General features: G+C 42.2%; 1 protein-coding gene across 2 annotated transcripts in view; it reads right to left on the reverse strand.

The window, feature by feature from the left end:
* The window catches only part of PRKCA (protein kinase C alpha), a 148,025-nt gene extending 132,717 nt beyond the window's left edge, over window positions 1–15,308 (reverse strand). Inside the window, exons 1-2 of one of the 2 annotated variants that reach the window (XM_035342641.1) lie at window positions 14,980–15,308; window positions 12,173–12,204 (exon numbers count right to left, since the gene is read on the reverse strand). In XM_035342641.1, coding sequence (XP_035198532.1) covers window positions 12,173–12,204; window positions 14,980–15,152 — 205 coding nt within the window. In that variant the 5' untranslated portion in view covers window positions 15,153–15,308. The remainder of the gene's footprint in view (window positions 1–12,172; window positions 12,205–14,979) is intronic. The other variant, XM_035342642.1, reaches the window with a different exon arrangement.
* Between the last annotated feature and the right edge of the window lie 1,398 nt (window positions 15,309–16,706).

Genomic DNA, 16,706 nt, shown 5'->3' on the forward strand with positions numbered 1-16,706 from the left:
TCAGGCATTATATGTGCAAAGGGGATGAAGCCATCCTATGAGTTACCTCTGAAGTAAGGGCTCTATCATCTCCCTGCTGGTTCTTCACTGCTGTTAGGAGAGGGGTGTGTATAACGAGAACTGCTGGGTCTGGCCTGCAAGCTGGGCGCTCTCTCCTGATGGGGCACGTATTTTATGCAATGAATCTTTCAGATGGTGTTCACAGCTCTGCCCTTAGACAGGCATAACTAGCATAATGTAAATGATATTGACTATTTATGTGACATAATATTTTAAAGTAAAATTAAGAGACTACAATGCTAGTAAATTAAAATTTGAATACCAGCTCATGCAAATAATTTCCACTTCAGAAAAAAATATATGGGAAATTATAAGATAACCTGTCCACACACCAGCACATCTAGGTTATTAAACTGTAAAATTTTACTTCCTGTAAAAAGGGAGTCTTACTTTACTAAATATTAACACAGAATTCTGTGTAATGCAAGGCTTCGGTTATTCAGATCTCTTCACGGCAAATAAAAATAAGTACTACAGCGTATAGTGGTAACTGCAGATTAAGGTCAGATCCCAATAGGTGTTCCATATAGAACAACGGAATAGATCGATGTTCTATGGACTGTGATACTGATCCACTCCCATAAAGCAGCTTGAAAGATCCAGGCTTTAAAATATTAAGGGGAACATTTATTAGCTCAACATGAATGCGATCCTGTGCTGTTATTGAGAGCCCGACCACAGGACTGATGTGAATTGTGCTTTGGAAGTTCTGGAAATACATCAGTTACACTGCCCGCTGGCCAACCTAGTTTCCATTCTCTAAACTTCACATTTGATGGCTCTAAAATTAAACCCTGCTGATTTTATCACCAATTTCCTCTTCATTTTGCCATGTTAGATGTCAAATGATCCGTATGTCTGACACTGCCCTTTTAATTATTACAACAAAAGCCTAAAGATGATACCATACACACGCACACACCCTTCAAAGGCTCAGTGAAACACAGGCAACGAGAATTCAAAGGTCAATATTTGCATAAATCGTACGAAAGCCAAGAAAGAGCAAGATTTATTAAAAATCAAATTCTCTATTAAGTTCTACAATTAGTATTCTTCTACCGTATTGATTTAAATCACAAAATAAGCCTCACGGAGAGTGTTTAGGACTTCATTAAAATTTACTGAGCATATTTATCAACGCTGTCTGCAGAAAGCTTGTTTATAAAAGACGTGCATAAACCCAATTAGACCTCCCCAATACGTTAATGATGTATGATAAAGTCTCTTATTCCCTTCATCCATCTTCAGTTACACATTTACTTAAATAATCAATACTCCAAAATTATGACACGTCCATAAATTCATGGCCTCGCATCAATGAATTCGTTCACTAAATGTCTTCTAACATGAAGGCAGTAACATTAACCTGGCCACCCACATTTCATCATACAGCTGTCAGGATTCAAAAGCACTTAAGATGACAGTAGCAGTAAAAGCCTTGGGACTCTCGTGTCCCAGTATGCCCGTTACAGCCACTGGGTACTTTAAATACTGGAGCTGTAGTTGCAGGAGATGAGTACAAATGTGCACAACACCACAGACCCAGAGAGAAGTTTAAGGCATGGGCAGCAAACAAAAATCAAAGACCTTCTGGAGAAACCAGGAAAGGGATGCGGTGGTAACAACAATGTCTTCCCAATACAGAAATCTCCTTTATCGGGCATTTTACAGTGATCTTACTATGTTTTCTACTCTATTACTGATAATAATAATAATAAAAAACCCCTCTCTGTTTCATTATATCTGTCCCAGGTACTAAGGCAGCCTTCCATATTCTGTTCTGCAGATTTTCAGAAGTACCCTGAACTTAAGGTACCTTCTTGTCTTAGGGATACTTATTATATAGTAGCCAAACCCGCAGAAATTATGTAAAACATTTGCTTCCACCAAATGCAGATATAAAATAAATTCATGAAGAAAATACAATCCTTACATGTTTGAAATATAACGTACTTGTATACTAAAATGAAAATTACACCTGGCCTTGTAGCAGCACCAACAATACAAACGACAACTCTGGTTTTGCAAAATGTTCAGCCAAGCAAACCTGTGCTCAAGCTTAATTAAATGAACAGAACTTCACAGAGTCATCAAAACTAAACTGTTCATCTTTACACAGCCCCAGGAAGCTGAAGCAAGACTTGAGTTTTGCAGAAGTCTTAGCAAAAAGCTTCACTGCAAGTCGGCAAGGGCAGGCATCAGCTTTACAGCCTACAAGACGTGTCAGGCACCTGGTACCTAAGGCAGAACAAAACACTTGGAAGTAGTACTCAGAGAAACAATTGGCAGCAGCATACATTATAGCAGAGAGTAAAGTCATCTAATATGATAGCATGCTGTGCAGCTGACATGACGACTATATGATCTTGTAGGAAACAACGCCGCTAAGAAAAATGTATAAAACATCCACTTGCATTTTAAAGCTCCCTTTAGAAACTATGTTGTGGGACAATGCTCTTTTTAGAGGCAAATCAGGAATATTACTGCACAGGCAATTCAGAAACTCACATAGAGAACCTAAGTCAAATTCAGGGAATTGTTAGGTTGATATCTATTAGTTTTATAAGATTCTGGAACAGGAGAAAATCAAGGTTCCCAGAAGCTGCCACCAACTAGCAGGATGTCATCTTCAGACACACAGAAATCCTCTGTGGATCAAAGGGGGATACAGCACCCGTTAAACACTTCTAAACCAGAAACACCTCAGGTACAATTCTACCTATGATCCACGTACAGTTTAACATATCAATAAGACAAAAAATCCTGAAGACAACAGCAACAAAAACCCACCGTGACCTCTCAGAGCCACAGAACAGCTCTAAGTAACACGCTCAGTTCTCATGGACAAGCCCAGGGTTCTCCCAAGGAGGTTCCCTCCTCCATCCCTTTCATCCAGGGATTCCATCACCTCCGGCTGGATCCCAGCTCCTAGCTGGGTACAGCAGCCCCATGCACGGCAGGATGGGTGAAGAGAGAGGCAGGCACTGGCCATTGCCAGATACCCAAAGACAGGACACCAAAAGCCTCTGTGCATGGGGAATTTTGCAATGGACAGGGAAACAGTGAAACTGCAGACATTTAACCCCAAAAGCAATTATAAGGGGGAGCGTTTTGCACTTGCCAGAAGTTGGTTTCAGCTTATCTGCAGAGGGAAGATAAGCACGCAGACCACGATTGTTTCCTAAGATTTAGTGTTACTCGAGAAAATCTCAAGATCAACCCACTGAAATACTAACATACACAACAGCTGACCACAAGATAAGGCTTCTTCCTGCACTCTTCACCAAAATGTAAAAGTTACCGATGTTTCATCATTAACAAGACCAATTCCTCGAGACAACGTTTTGAAGTGGATTCTGGCAGACGTGCTGGTGAGTAAAGGGCAAAACAGAAACCTGACACAGGCTAAAAGTTGAAAGAAGAAACCTCCAACTCATGCTAATACATGAAAAATGTTTTGTTTAATGAAGAACTAAAATAACACATTTATCACACATTCTGGGGAAGCTAAAATGCTATTAATTTTAAATGAAAATAAGGAGTGAAATATTTGTGCTTTGGAAAGAGCGACAGAGAACCACTGAACACCAGGAAGTTCAGCTCTCTTCAAAAGGAGAACATCTACCCTCCGTCCATACCCTGCAGCATGTACTTTTCCCCTATTTAATAGTAAAATAACGAAGCACAGTATCTGATCCAACCTAAGTTACTATTTAATTTTTAACATACACCAAGTAGACATACTCATGTACATTGTCAGTGCTTTTGAAATGCAAGCATAAGGAAGGCTAATTTCTAAACATCAGATTTATGTAGATTTATAACTTGACAACTGTTAATTAAATTGTTACCAATATTCACTATTCATTACTCTATCATTTTAAGGATCACTTGGAGGAACATGATTTTCAGAAATATAATCTTTATAAAATTTTGCTGCAGAATAAAAATTGCAACTTCCAATGCAATCAGAAACCTCATTTATCTACATGCAAATGTTTACAAGATATGCAGTAAGTAATAGCTTTATACAACTCTTCTGATTAAAACCAAAGAAAAGAGGAGGGATGGCTGCAATACTACTTTAAAATGACAGTTCTGGTGTTTTGAAGATGGGTAATTTTCTTAACAAAAAGCAAGAAAAATGAAGAAAACCTGACAATTATTACATGAGGTAAATGAATGGGTGATACAAGCTGAGCTGACCACTGTCCCTTCATAGTCACCCTTCTGACAGTGCCAACAGTCTATACGTGTGACTGCAAATGATGAGAAAATACTCACGGAAATCAAATTATAACTCAAAGATCAAAGTAAATAAGACTGAAACCCACCGAGAGATACACGTGCATGCGTTAGGCTGCCTGGCTCACAAGGTAACTGTTACGAATGGCATTCATGGAAGGCAATATTCAGAAAAGGCTGCGACTGACAGGTTAACAGCTGACAACCGCCTCCCAAGCACTCTAGAGCCCTACACAACCTCATCACGCAACGCTCCGACTTGCAGCATCTACAAGAACTACAAGCACATAAAGGTGCCTCCTGTTACCCACTATACACAAGTCATTTCTCAGACTTTTATACCTTCTACTGCAGAGGTAAAAGCTGGGGAGTAGAGCCTGAAGTATTAATTAAATAACTTATTATTTTCACCCTTCACCTTGACAAGAAACAATCCCCCCCAGACACACACAAAATAAATAAATAATTCTCAGTGCATCTCAAGAGGGAAATCTGTTTTCTTCATCTTTCTGCAACTCTCTTTCTAACGTTTCATTAAATTCCGCTCATGGCATAAGTCATTTACATTTGCAAAAATCTTGTATAAAATTAACACCATATGTGGCTGCGTAGCAGCAGTTGATGTGTAGTATTACACTCAAACACAAGGGAAAATAAAGAATATGCCAAACTTTATCTTCCCCAGGTCTCAAACTGGTTTATCTGTCAACTCTGAACGAGCTATCACTCCCACTTGTTTAATTAGAAGCTGAAGAGCTTCACAGAACTGCATCCAGGGCACTGGAACAGTCAGTTTCTTTTGACTGGAACACACTGCTGGGATATTGAACAGATTCAAGTAAACAAACCAAAACTTCACATGTCAGAAGTGTGGGAAGGGTGATGATGTTTCTGCCCTTGAAATGTAATACAAGAAGAAAAAAATTAAACAAAAAACTTTTGCTGCAAGATAAAATGTAATTATGTTCCAGTTTTGACGAGAACAATATTAAGCAATTATCTAGAAAAAAAAAGTAGTACAATGGCATATTTCTCTACTTTATTGTCATGGTCTACATTGAATGAATTGTGTGTTTAGTGAATTGTGTATTGCACACCTATTTTTATTTGAGGCACAGATTTTTTTATTATTATTTTTGTGTGTGTGGCATGCATGACTGCAGTAACAGGGAATCTTCCCCCTTCTGTAGGCGCCTCCCTCAGACCTTTTTCTAGAGCAGCGATGCTCAGAGGCAACAGAACCCCTTCCCTGCACAGAAAACAACTGCCAGAAACGAAACATATACATCCCCATTAATTAGCAATTAATACTCCGATGGGAACAGTTTTGTAGAGGGAAACACTTCTAGAACACCCACACCACCTGTGTTCCAGGGGAGTTGTGGTGGATTAGCCACAGTCTGCAGGGACGACAGGGATGCACCTTTACAGAAGCTTTCCTGGCCTGAACCAGCGCTCCTCGTGTACCTACACTAGTCGGAGTTTCATCTGCATCTGTCACTGCTGTTCTCAGTAAGAACTCGGAACATGAGTAATTTTTCCAAGATCTGTCAGAGTTCAACAGGAACAGAATCGCGACTTACACTCAGGCAATTAACAGGCCCATGTTTCCTCACAATATGGGACATATGTTGCAAGGGGAAGGAAAGGGACAGCTGAAGGAGGGGAAGAATAGATAAATAAAAGCTGACAAGACAAACGCATAACAAGCATCTTATCTCCGTGCTTGTAATCTGCATGTCAGATTAAGTGCAGATCATTAAAATTATTGTCCTTTGAGAAGGAGCCCACAGATTAGATGGAGGGAAAAAAGCCAATGGGAAGGACAGAGCTGGCCAGAGGAATGATGGAAACAATCTGTGTACACAGTTTGTGCTCCCAGTTCGGTTGTTGTTTTAGGTTTTGTTTTTGTTGTTTTGCTCTGGGGGTTCCATTGTTGAACAGATATCTCCAAGTTAAATGCATGAACATATATTAAAAAGTCAGCTGCTTTAAGTATATCTATATTAAGTCTCCCTCTCCAAAGAATTCATGCTGACCTTTAAGCTACGCAGAAAGCATCAGCAGCCACGGACTCGTAACAACTTCCATGGAATTCATTTCTCAGTCTCAGGCTTATAGAAACCTTAGATAATGTAAACTGTAGCACATGAGTAATTACTACAAAGAGCACACAGCAAAACACACACATTGTTCAAACCGCGGTACGTAATACCCGCTCTTACCATAGAAATGATAATGATACCAGAGAAACAGCTCTGGCACAGAGAGGGGAACTTTGTAACTTATTCACCCTTGGCAAAAACATTTCCAAGTAAGGAAGACAGAAAATATTTTTATGGGAAGTAGCACAGCAATGTAACACGTTTTTCTTCATTAACTTTTCCTTTGTTGTTGTTGTTGCAAAGAAAACTGAACATAGTGAAATGAACAGGAAACTGTTGGGGGAGCACAAATAGCAGGATGGGAAACTAAGCACTAAGCCTTGATCTATCCACAATAATTAATTGTGCTGCTTCCCCTACGAGCCTGCTACTACAGAACTGAGAATTAATAAAAACTGTACATGTAAACCAGGTCACAGGTGTTCAGGTTTCATCGGTGTAAGTCTTCAGACCACAGATACAGCATTCAAAATGAGTTTTGGACACACATGCCACAAGATCTTTAATACAACATTTTGAATGAAAACAGATTTTAAAAGGAGGCAGCACCAGTGGGTTCTTTGGTCTTTTCAATGTAGAAGAGAGGTCAAGAACCAGAAGATTTAAAAAAAATAAGGAAGGGGAAGGGGAATTGACCACTGATTTAATGTGCAAGTGCTATGATATTTGTAAGGACAGTAAAAAAGTAAAAGTAAAAAGTAAAATCCAACCTTTCCCATCTCTACTGAAGTAGTTATGACGGATGTTTAACTAGCCCAGCAGCAGTTGCATGAGGAAATGCACCTAGCATGATACAGGCTGTCCCAAAAAGCCTACCATGGCCACTTCAGTTAAAATCCAACATTCATTAAGAGATACTCTGAAAATAAATTGAAAGAATGAAGATAGAAAATGGAAAGAGCAATAGTTACGCAGATTAGCTAAATATAATCAGCTGCTTCAACTGAGTTCTCTAATTTCTATTTACATAAATTAGAAAATGCATGTGAACCTCTTCCTTAGCCAATTATTATCCTCAAGCCAAACACACTTCAGAGCTGGACTATAGCAGAACACTGCACTTCAGTAGATGCTGCAGAAGTCACGTGAGAGAGGGAAATTGTGCAGTTAATGACTACAAATCTTGAATGTTTGGGAGAGGATTAACAGCAGGCCCTTGAGCAGGAGTTCATTACATTTGTATTACTGCAACTAAATATGTTTTCATCTCAAGGAACTTGCTGGGCCTTTAGTTCCAAACTTAAATCAGCCTCAGAACATATGTGAATACATGTTCTTCCACATACATTCTTCAAATCCTAGTGAATCATGATTAGCTGTGCTCTGCTCACTGGAAAAAAAAAAAAAAAAAGATATAAAAACAATACAAAAGCCAAACCAAAAAACCCACAAAAGTTTCTTAGAAATCAAACCAAAAGGAAAAAATATAGATACGACTCAAAAGGTAACAATGAGTACTGAAACAAAAATGAAGCCAAAATTTAGCTTAAAAGCTTGCTTAATTTAAAGCCTGATTTTTTACAAGAGGAACGTTCATACTGTGGCAGACTCTGAGAAACGTTTTAGATGATTCCATTTTTCACATTTCCCTTGCAGTGTTTCCAGGTGCACGTTAGAAGGAAGCTTTCAGTGCCCCTGACAGCTTGCTGTTCTGCTTGACAACTTAAGAGATCCAAACAAAGCCATAACTCTCTCGAAGAGTCTTACCTTCATGTTTTCACTACCACAAAGACAAACAACAGAAAAACAAGCCAGCAGAAAAACAAACCAGCAGAATACGAACTCTTGTTTCAAAAGCACAGTATTTTAGAACAGTTTATGTTTGTATAAACAGACTGTAAAACACAAATTTCAACAACCAGCAACAACAGCAAAATGCATCCTACAAATAGGAGTAAGGAAGGAAAATATAGCTAGGAGAAAATTAATCCAGCTCGTTCAAGTTCATTTTTGAATTCACACCTTACCAGAGATGGGCTCTGAACTTCTCCACTGATACTTCTTGACTCCAAATCCTCTCTGTGACAAACAAATTTCCTATCATATCCAAATGCAACAGAATTCTGCAGCCTCCCCATGAAATAACGTACTGCAATTCAGTTGTACACCCAAGTGGCAACTCTGAATGTCTATTTACTGGTATATACAGTAGCTACATTAGAAAATACACATTAAGAAAAACTACTTAGGACCTGGACTGTCTCTTGCTAAGCAATTGCACAGTAATAATGCAATTGTGTCCTGAACCTCTGCTACATTAAGGGCATTAAAAGCCATACCAAAATTGAATTCGCTGTCCTTTGCTAATTTATGGGGATCCCGTAATAATGAAATAAAAATAAAAAGTTTTGCAAAGCTTTTTAACATAATAAATGGAAAATTTTCTCTTTGACTCCAAAAGACACACTTAAAGGTTCTTGCTTAATGCTGAAGCTGAACCCTACATCAGAAACACAGGCATGGAAATCAGAAAATATAAAAGGATTACATCCAACTGAAAACATGTTCCAAGGCTCAAAGCAAGCTCAAATGAAAATGTATTAATGGCTAAAAAATATAATTAAGGATTAAAATTTAAGTTTCAACTTTAAAAAAATTATGTACAAAGACATCTTATTTCAAGGGTGTGGTTTCAAAATAACATTTGAACTGCATTTGACACTTTTTTTAAAGAAGATTTTAAAATATATAAAAGCATGCCATGTTAGCTGCAATATTTAATAATGCATAAGCACTAAGTTAAGAGTTTCAAATCATGAACTGCTGGCACAGATATTTGTAAAAATAACTGCAGTTTCTTAAGAGTATGGCACGGCCTCCCCTCGAGCACAGTGTGGGTACAAAAAGGATTTGGAGATGCTTGAATGCATCCAGAGGAGCACGACGAAGCCAGCAGAGGGCTGGAAGGCATGTCCCGAGAGGAGAGGCCGAGGGCTCTCGGCTTGTCTGGGCTGGAGGCCAGGAGGCCGAGAGGAGGCCTCACTGCTCCCTGCAATCCCCATAGGTCCCTTCCACCTGAACTACTCTGTTCTAGAAGAGTAGAGTACCACTTAATTTCAGTGCATTATAATTACAGACCTTTCCTCTTGGTAACAAAGAGCAGAGGAAGGTAAAGCAACTTTGGAAATAACAAAACCACCCACCTCTGAAACCTGCCTGGTGTCAAGTTTCTGTCTAGCGGGAGATTTAACAACAGTCTTGAAAACAGAGCTGAAACAGCTTCTTACAATGGAAACTCTGACAAACCAAACCAAGGACTTCAGCTATACCATGAGCTGTCACTAATATTTTTTTCCTTTCTCTCATGTCATACTGAAATTTCCATTATGTTCTTCATTTGCCATTCTTTTCTGTAAAGGTAGCAAACTAAAAAGCTAGGGTTTGTTTGTTTGTTTTGTTTTGCAACCTACCTTCTAGCTTCACACAGGTTTATTTAATTCTTCACATGCTCACTGACTTCAATCATTACGTTTGTCCTTTCAGCTTTAGCTGGTGACTTCCTAAATGAAGCTTCAGAAAATTGAAGAGAAAGTTTGAAGAGAAAGTCTATTGTGGAAGTTTTATTTTTTCAAGACTATCATCCCAAGAGCATGAATGCTCTGATTACAATCAAATATAATGAATGAGAATTTCAGAAAAAACAAACAAAAGAACCCAAACCACCACTTCCTGAACTTATTAGTTTAACATTTGCTAAACTTATCAATGCAACACCAATAACACTTGCCACAAAATGATCATAAAACTTGGAATTAAAACCAGCCATATTTTTGATAGATTTTGACTGTGTAAGAATACAGAGAAAAAACACTGGAGTGCAACACCCCCCATTAAAGAGAAACTGCAGAAGTTTACTCTCATAAAGACAGAAGTCAGGTTAGAACGTATTTAGTTTCCTGAAAAGTGTCACTTCTGAATTATTAAAAATAGTAATAATCCATAAAAAAAAAAAAGTAGGCAGCTCTATTGCTTTCATTCTTGAATATGTTTCCTCATTTGGGAGAATGAGACTGGATTAAAATTTTTAGCTAGCTTCACAAAGATTAGTCCTTATCAGACAAAACTATTCCTCCATTGCTACAGTTAGAATGTAGAAGGAATTCCAGCCACAGAGGACCAAAATCTGGAAATGAACTCCCTCACTAAACCTGACGGGACTGCACGCACCATGAGCCACTAGCTGCCTGATGAGAAGAGGGAAGAAAGTCAGCACTGTGCAAATTACAAAGCATAAGAAAGATAACTGTATAATTTAAACACAGCTCCAACTATTTTCTATATACCGATGGAAATCTCTAATGAACATCTAAATAATTCCTTAGACAGAAACCACTCAGCCATCCTGAATGGGATTCAGCAGGAAATGTAACTCCATTATCACTCAGGACCACAGGCTGACCCATATAGCGCTGCTCTGAAGTGGTGAGTAGCAAAAAACGGGAGGATATCCACAGAATTTCATAGTAACGTTTTGGAACAGAGACAAAATTGCGCGCAAGATTCGTGGTAAAACCGTGGTTGCATTCCTACCATGCCTCAACAAGGCACGCAGCATTTTCACTGTATGCATTAGCCATGCCCCACAGCCGCTCTGCAAGTCTCTGCTTGAAGAAAGAAAAATATATTGCAACATCTTTGAAAGGCACCTCATCTACATTCGGTTTCACAAAGGTTTAACTTCAGGAAGTACCAGCTAACATCAATTTTCACAAAAATACCCCAGAATCCGTAATTTCACCAACTAATAAGTAAACACAACATTTATGATAGTCAAATACACTCTGAAGAATTAGCAAATGGCCATTAAAACATGTAATAAAGGAAACAAGCAGAAGGTGAGCTAATGCACACACAAGGTACACCTGCAGGTGAAGTGGGAGGGAAGAAGGTGGGGGAAGAGAAGGGACAGCAAAAAGCCTCATCAGTAAGCATGTGACATAGAAAAAGAAGAACAATAGTTGGGTGTGGTTATTTTACAATTAAATGCTGAATAATGATAAGAATTTGGCAATAGCACAGAATATATGAGAGTACAGTATTTCACGCATTGGTTTTCATGCATATAGTTATCTTGCACTGTATCAGCTTTCAGTTTCTCAAGGCTAGTAGAATTTTAATAAACTAGGGATTTTTTTTGGTGGCTTTGTATGTGTTCGTTTTTTTGTTGTTGTTTTGTTTTTAACTGAATATTACATTAACAGAGAATAATGCTGCCTGTCCTAAAATGTAATTCAAACCAAAGGTCCTCCTAAACATACAACGTACAAAAATTAAAAACAGGGAGTTTGGGTTATGAAAGGAAGCCATATGACTAAAAAGTGAATCCATTTTCCAAGACGCCCACACAGACGAGAGCTTCTGATGTGAAAAATGGTCTCTGCAAAAGCTAAACTGCACAGATTATTTTCATGAAAAGTTAGAAGCTGCACTATATGCAGATTATATGACATTTACTGTGAGGAGATTTAAGAAAGATAACATCTTTTTATTTGCATTATCACAATGACTTGATTGTTCATTGTATACAATATAAATGCCAATAGTTATTTAATTGAATAATTGTCTTCCTGTAAAATTTACACAGGCAAAGATGCCTGCTTAGATTTTCCAGGCTTGTTTCCTTCCTGCTGCAGGCAAGTTTTGGCTACCTTCAGAGTAAGATGCAACAAAGCATACTAGCCAACAAAGCGTTTGTGGCTTACCTTGGCACTGAAATCCTTGTTTCCCAAATCCCCTGCATAGAAAAAGAAAATAAAAAACACCTGTCTTAGTATGTTTAGTTAACATTTCCTTTCACTGATCTGTAACAACATAAAAATAGTTTCTTATTAAATTACTTTAGATTTTGCTAAGACAGCAACAGATTTAAAAACGTACACCACAGAACAGCCCACCCGTTGCAAAGCAGAGAACAATAGCTGTCACTGGGTACATAATTCCAGCTTCTGGCAACAATTTTTTATTATTATTATTATTTCACAAGCTATTTTGGATCTACAATTATTATCAACCGGGATTCACGCATAATATTTCAACTCACATAATGCCAGATCTATACTTAACAGCAATATAAAACAACCTGAGCTCCAGAGAAGCCCTAGGAAACAAACGCGATGGTTTCTAATCCCAATTTTAGCGATGCACACCAGTGCCTCAGCCTGTTGTACGGAACGGAGGCAGGTTAAAGAGGTTGCTTGTTTCAATACAAGAGAGACAACGGACCCACTGGTTTCATACTGGTTATTCTTCCAGTTACTTCCTTCGTTTCCCTAACAAATGTACACGCAGCCCTTCCCAATGAATACAGCCACACACGCGTGTCCGAAGTGCTCTCCAAAGTTACAACACCTGCGGCAAATTGCCCCATTGTTGCTTGTATTTATTTGTTTACCTTTAAACACTGAGCATTCTCTTTCCACAAAAATAAATGTTTGGAGTATCTGACCTATAAACATTTCTCTGTTTTCCCTCTTTGTAGGATGTTTTTCATCTGGAGAGCTGGAGCTGCTCACACCAAGAGAGAAACCCACCAGAGGCAGGCACTGCAGGAGCCAGGCAGGAGGCTGCTTGCAGTTAACACACAGTCTAATTAGGAACTTTGTAGACGTGATTTTTAAGAAGTATATCCATTTTCCCACTTTTTTATTAAATTATTTAAAGAAGGAACAAACTCTTTAGTGCGCTGTTACGTCAGTTGGAAAGGGACGTTATACAGCTTCACATTTTTTCTAAATTTTACTGAAAAGACTCCCAACTATTGTTACAGATAGGCCTAAATCAAGGAACCCAGAAGAAATACAACGTTGCTTGCTTACTTGGCAGCCTGCAACTCTACCCTAATGTCACTCTGTTGCTATCATCACTTGTCTTCACACAAGTAACAGGCAAGGGTGCAAATGCAATTGTGGGACAGCAGAACTAAGAACATGAAACAGGCTTTAGGTTGTTTGTTTTGTCTTTTTAGACGGTCTCCGTTGTAAAGGGCATCGCTACGGTATCTGCTCCAACGGTCCCGCCAGCCTCTGTGCCTGAGCTGGGCGCCGCCAGGTTAGCGGGGAGCAGCACCCTGCTCCCTGGGCAGGAGCAGCGTGTTTTAAAGTAAAGGTCTCGGAAATACAGCAGCACTCCAGAAACCAGTCAGGTAGTTTAAGCAGACAGAGAGGCATGGAATTATTTCAGTATGTATTACGTGGTCAAGTGTAATCTAAGAAAAAAGTCTCTCTGCACAGCTCATTGAAAGGCTGTTTTTACTATTCCTTATACCTTAAAGCATATGTTAATAGCCACGTGTCGCTCTGGAAATAGATAAAGCATTTTTCACGGTGCATGGCACTTATTCAAGACCTGTCTATCTTCAGCCGAGGAACCGACACAAGTTTCAGAGCTGTCACATGCTCCTTTGATGAAGGCTCGGAGCTTCCTAGCCTCGCTAGCAGGAAAGGGCTAGAGCGCAGCTCCTCTTGCCACCTGTCAGCGACAGGATATCCTTTCACTTTCAAGCCCATCCTGTTGTCAGGTGCCTTTTCTCACCGCAGCCCTTGGCTTTGTTTTTTATTGTGCCACTTGTCGCCGCGGACAAGGAGCCCGCTGCGTTCCCACACCTGCAGCTCAGCCTGCTCCGGATTCATTTTGAGGCACTTTCCCAAGGTGCCTAACTTTTACAATACTGAACTTCACTTTTTTTTATTTTTTCCTCCAAATATGAAAAACAAAACAAAACAAAAAAGGAAAAAAAAAAAAAAAAAAAAAAAAAAAAAAAAACACCACAAACTAAGAGAAAAAAGCAAAGAAGCCGTCCTGTTTCCTCCTCGCTTCTTGTATAGGCTCCCCGTCCTTATTCTCCCCCTTACTCCTCAAACCCATTTGAAGCCTTTCAGGAGCAGGCACAGCCTTCCCCTGGGCATGCAGAGGGAAGGAAACTCCAGAGGGCAGGCACAGGGCTGTGCCCAGGCGCATGAGCACACGCGGGGCGCCCTCCCCGGCCGGCTGCAGCCCCCCCAGCCCCTCGGCGGGCTGCGGTCACCCCGGGGCGGCAGCGGGGCCGCCCCGGGCACAGGGCCCGGCCGGGAGGTGCTGTGCCGGGCCGGGAGGTGCTGTGCCGGGCCGGCTGAGCGAGGTGGGCGGCTATAGGAAGAGTTTTCTCCCTCCCTCCCCGCCCTCGCTCCGGCTGCAGGCTTTTTTTTTTTCCTGCTCGGGACGACCGCGGAGGGCGGCGGGGGCGGCACCGTGCGCTCCCCATGCCGGGGTGCGAGGGGGGCACGGAGCGGTGCCAAGGTGAAGGCAGGGAGCACGGCGGGGGGCACCCCCAAACACCGGGAACGCCCCCCCCCCAAGGGGGCTCAGCTCTGCTGCCAGCACCCGGTGGTGGTGGCGGGGGGGGGAGGGCTCGGAGCCGGCCGGGGCTGCCCGGGGACGGCGGCACCGGGGGGGAGGAAGAAGAGGGGGAGAGGAAGGCGGCCGCCCCCCAGTGGGAGCCCCGAAGCGCGGCGGGGAGGGGAGGGAGCCTCACCAGATGAAGTCGGTGCAGTGGCTGCAGAAGGTGGGCTGCTTGAAGAACCGCGCGATGAATTTGTGCTCCTTCACCTCGTGCACGTTCTTCTGCCTCAGGGCTCCCTTGCGAGCGAAGCGCCGAGCAGCGTCCGGGGCCGCGGCGGGCTCGGAGCCCGGGAACACGTCGGCCATAGCGCCTTCCTCCTCCTCCTCCTCCGCCGCCGTCCGCCCCGTCCGGCGGCCGCCGAGCCTCTGGCCCCGGCCCCGGCGGTGGGCGCTGCCTCCCGCTCCTGCCTGACGTCGGAGCGGGGCGTAGGGAGCGGGAGGAGGATCCCGGCCCCGGGCCCCGCCGCCTCCTGCTCCGCCCGCGGGGGCAGAGCGAGCCCGGGGCGGGGCGGCACCGCGAAGAGGGGCGGTGGGGGGGGGGGGCGCCGGCACCTGCTGCGGGGCTGCCTGTCTGCACACACATCGCACACACTGCACCCGCTGCTCACCGATTGCACACACATTGCATGACCCCTTCCCCGACCCCCCCCCCCCCCCAGCACCGGCCCTTTCCCCTCCCACAGCCCCCAGGAGTGCACTGTCCCCAGGCCCCGTTACCCCCACCTCGCCCCCGAGGCAGCCCCCATCTGCAGCTGCAGCCCCCCCCCGTGCCCAACTCTTCACCCCTGTCTGCCTGCACAGCACACAGCACTCAGGAATCCTCCGTCCCTTTGCCTTGCACCCCCAGCTCTCACACGTCCCTGGATGTGGAAATATGACCTGCACCTAGTGTGCAGCCAGTGTTTCATACACCCAGGAATACAGCGTGTCAAGCGTGGCCCTGTGGACCTGAAACGGCACCGTATGCTCTAAACAAAGAGAACACATCCTAAACATCCCTTCTTTTAATAAACGCCATTCCCACGGCCACAAGTTTTCACTACGGAGAAGGGATGCCCAATGAAAGTTCCCCCTGCACACCCATACGTCTGTGTAAGCATGTGTCATGTCTGTTATTTCACAAGAACGAAAGAAGGCTAATTAACTCGAGTCTTGCTGATGGGAGGTGCGCACACAGGCATTCGACACAGACCAGAAATTACTCGTTACACGTTATCTGTCCTATTCCTAATTTTCAAACCCAGGTTTCTGGGTGCAGCCTGGCTGAACGGGTATGGCCGTGGCCCATCCCCAAGTAACTGGCACAGGGATAGACGTGCTTTTTTTCCTAAGCTTATGGAATCAGCACACATGTCCTATAAGCTGTTGCCATATGCCCTTCCTTCATATACTCTTATTTTTGAAGCGACTATTTTCAAATTTGATCAGAAATGCAACACAATGGAAAGATTTCTCATTTGGTTTCTACCTATCATGCACAGATGTTTTTAATCCCTTATTCCTCTTCAGCGGGAATGGATTTTTCTTGCCTTAATTAACTTATGCCAAAGCATGAGGAGCACTAAGAAACATTTTGTACTCTCATTAAGTGCTCTATCAAGAAATACGGAATATATTTATTTCCTTTCCTTTAGTGCAGTGTTACAAACAGAGCTACTGAAACTGGAGAATCCACCTGAATTAAACAACTCCCATCACACCAGGTTTGGGGGAGTCTGTACATTTTGTAGTTCCTTACAGTCTCACAAACCTGCTGAATCATTTTGGATTCCAGTTTCTTTCCCAGGAGTGACTCCGGTCAAGATTCATTCACTGAAACACTGGCGCGTGTCCCAGGCTCCTATTTCCAGCACCTGCTGA

The sequence above is a fragment of the Oxyura jamaicensis genome, chromosome 18 (assembly GCF_011077185.1).
Source record: "Oxyura jamaicensis isolate SHBP4307 breed ruddy duck chromosome 18, BPBGC_Ojam_1.0, whole genome shotgun sequence".
In the NCBI taxonomy this organism is placed as follows: domain Eukaryota; kingdom Metazoa; phylum Chordata; class Aves; order Anseriformes; family Anatidae; genus Oxyura; species Oxyura jamaicensis.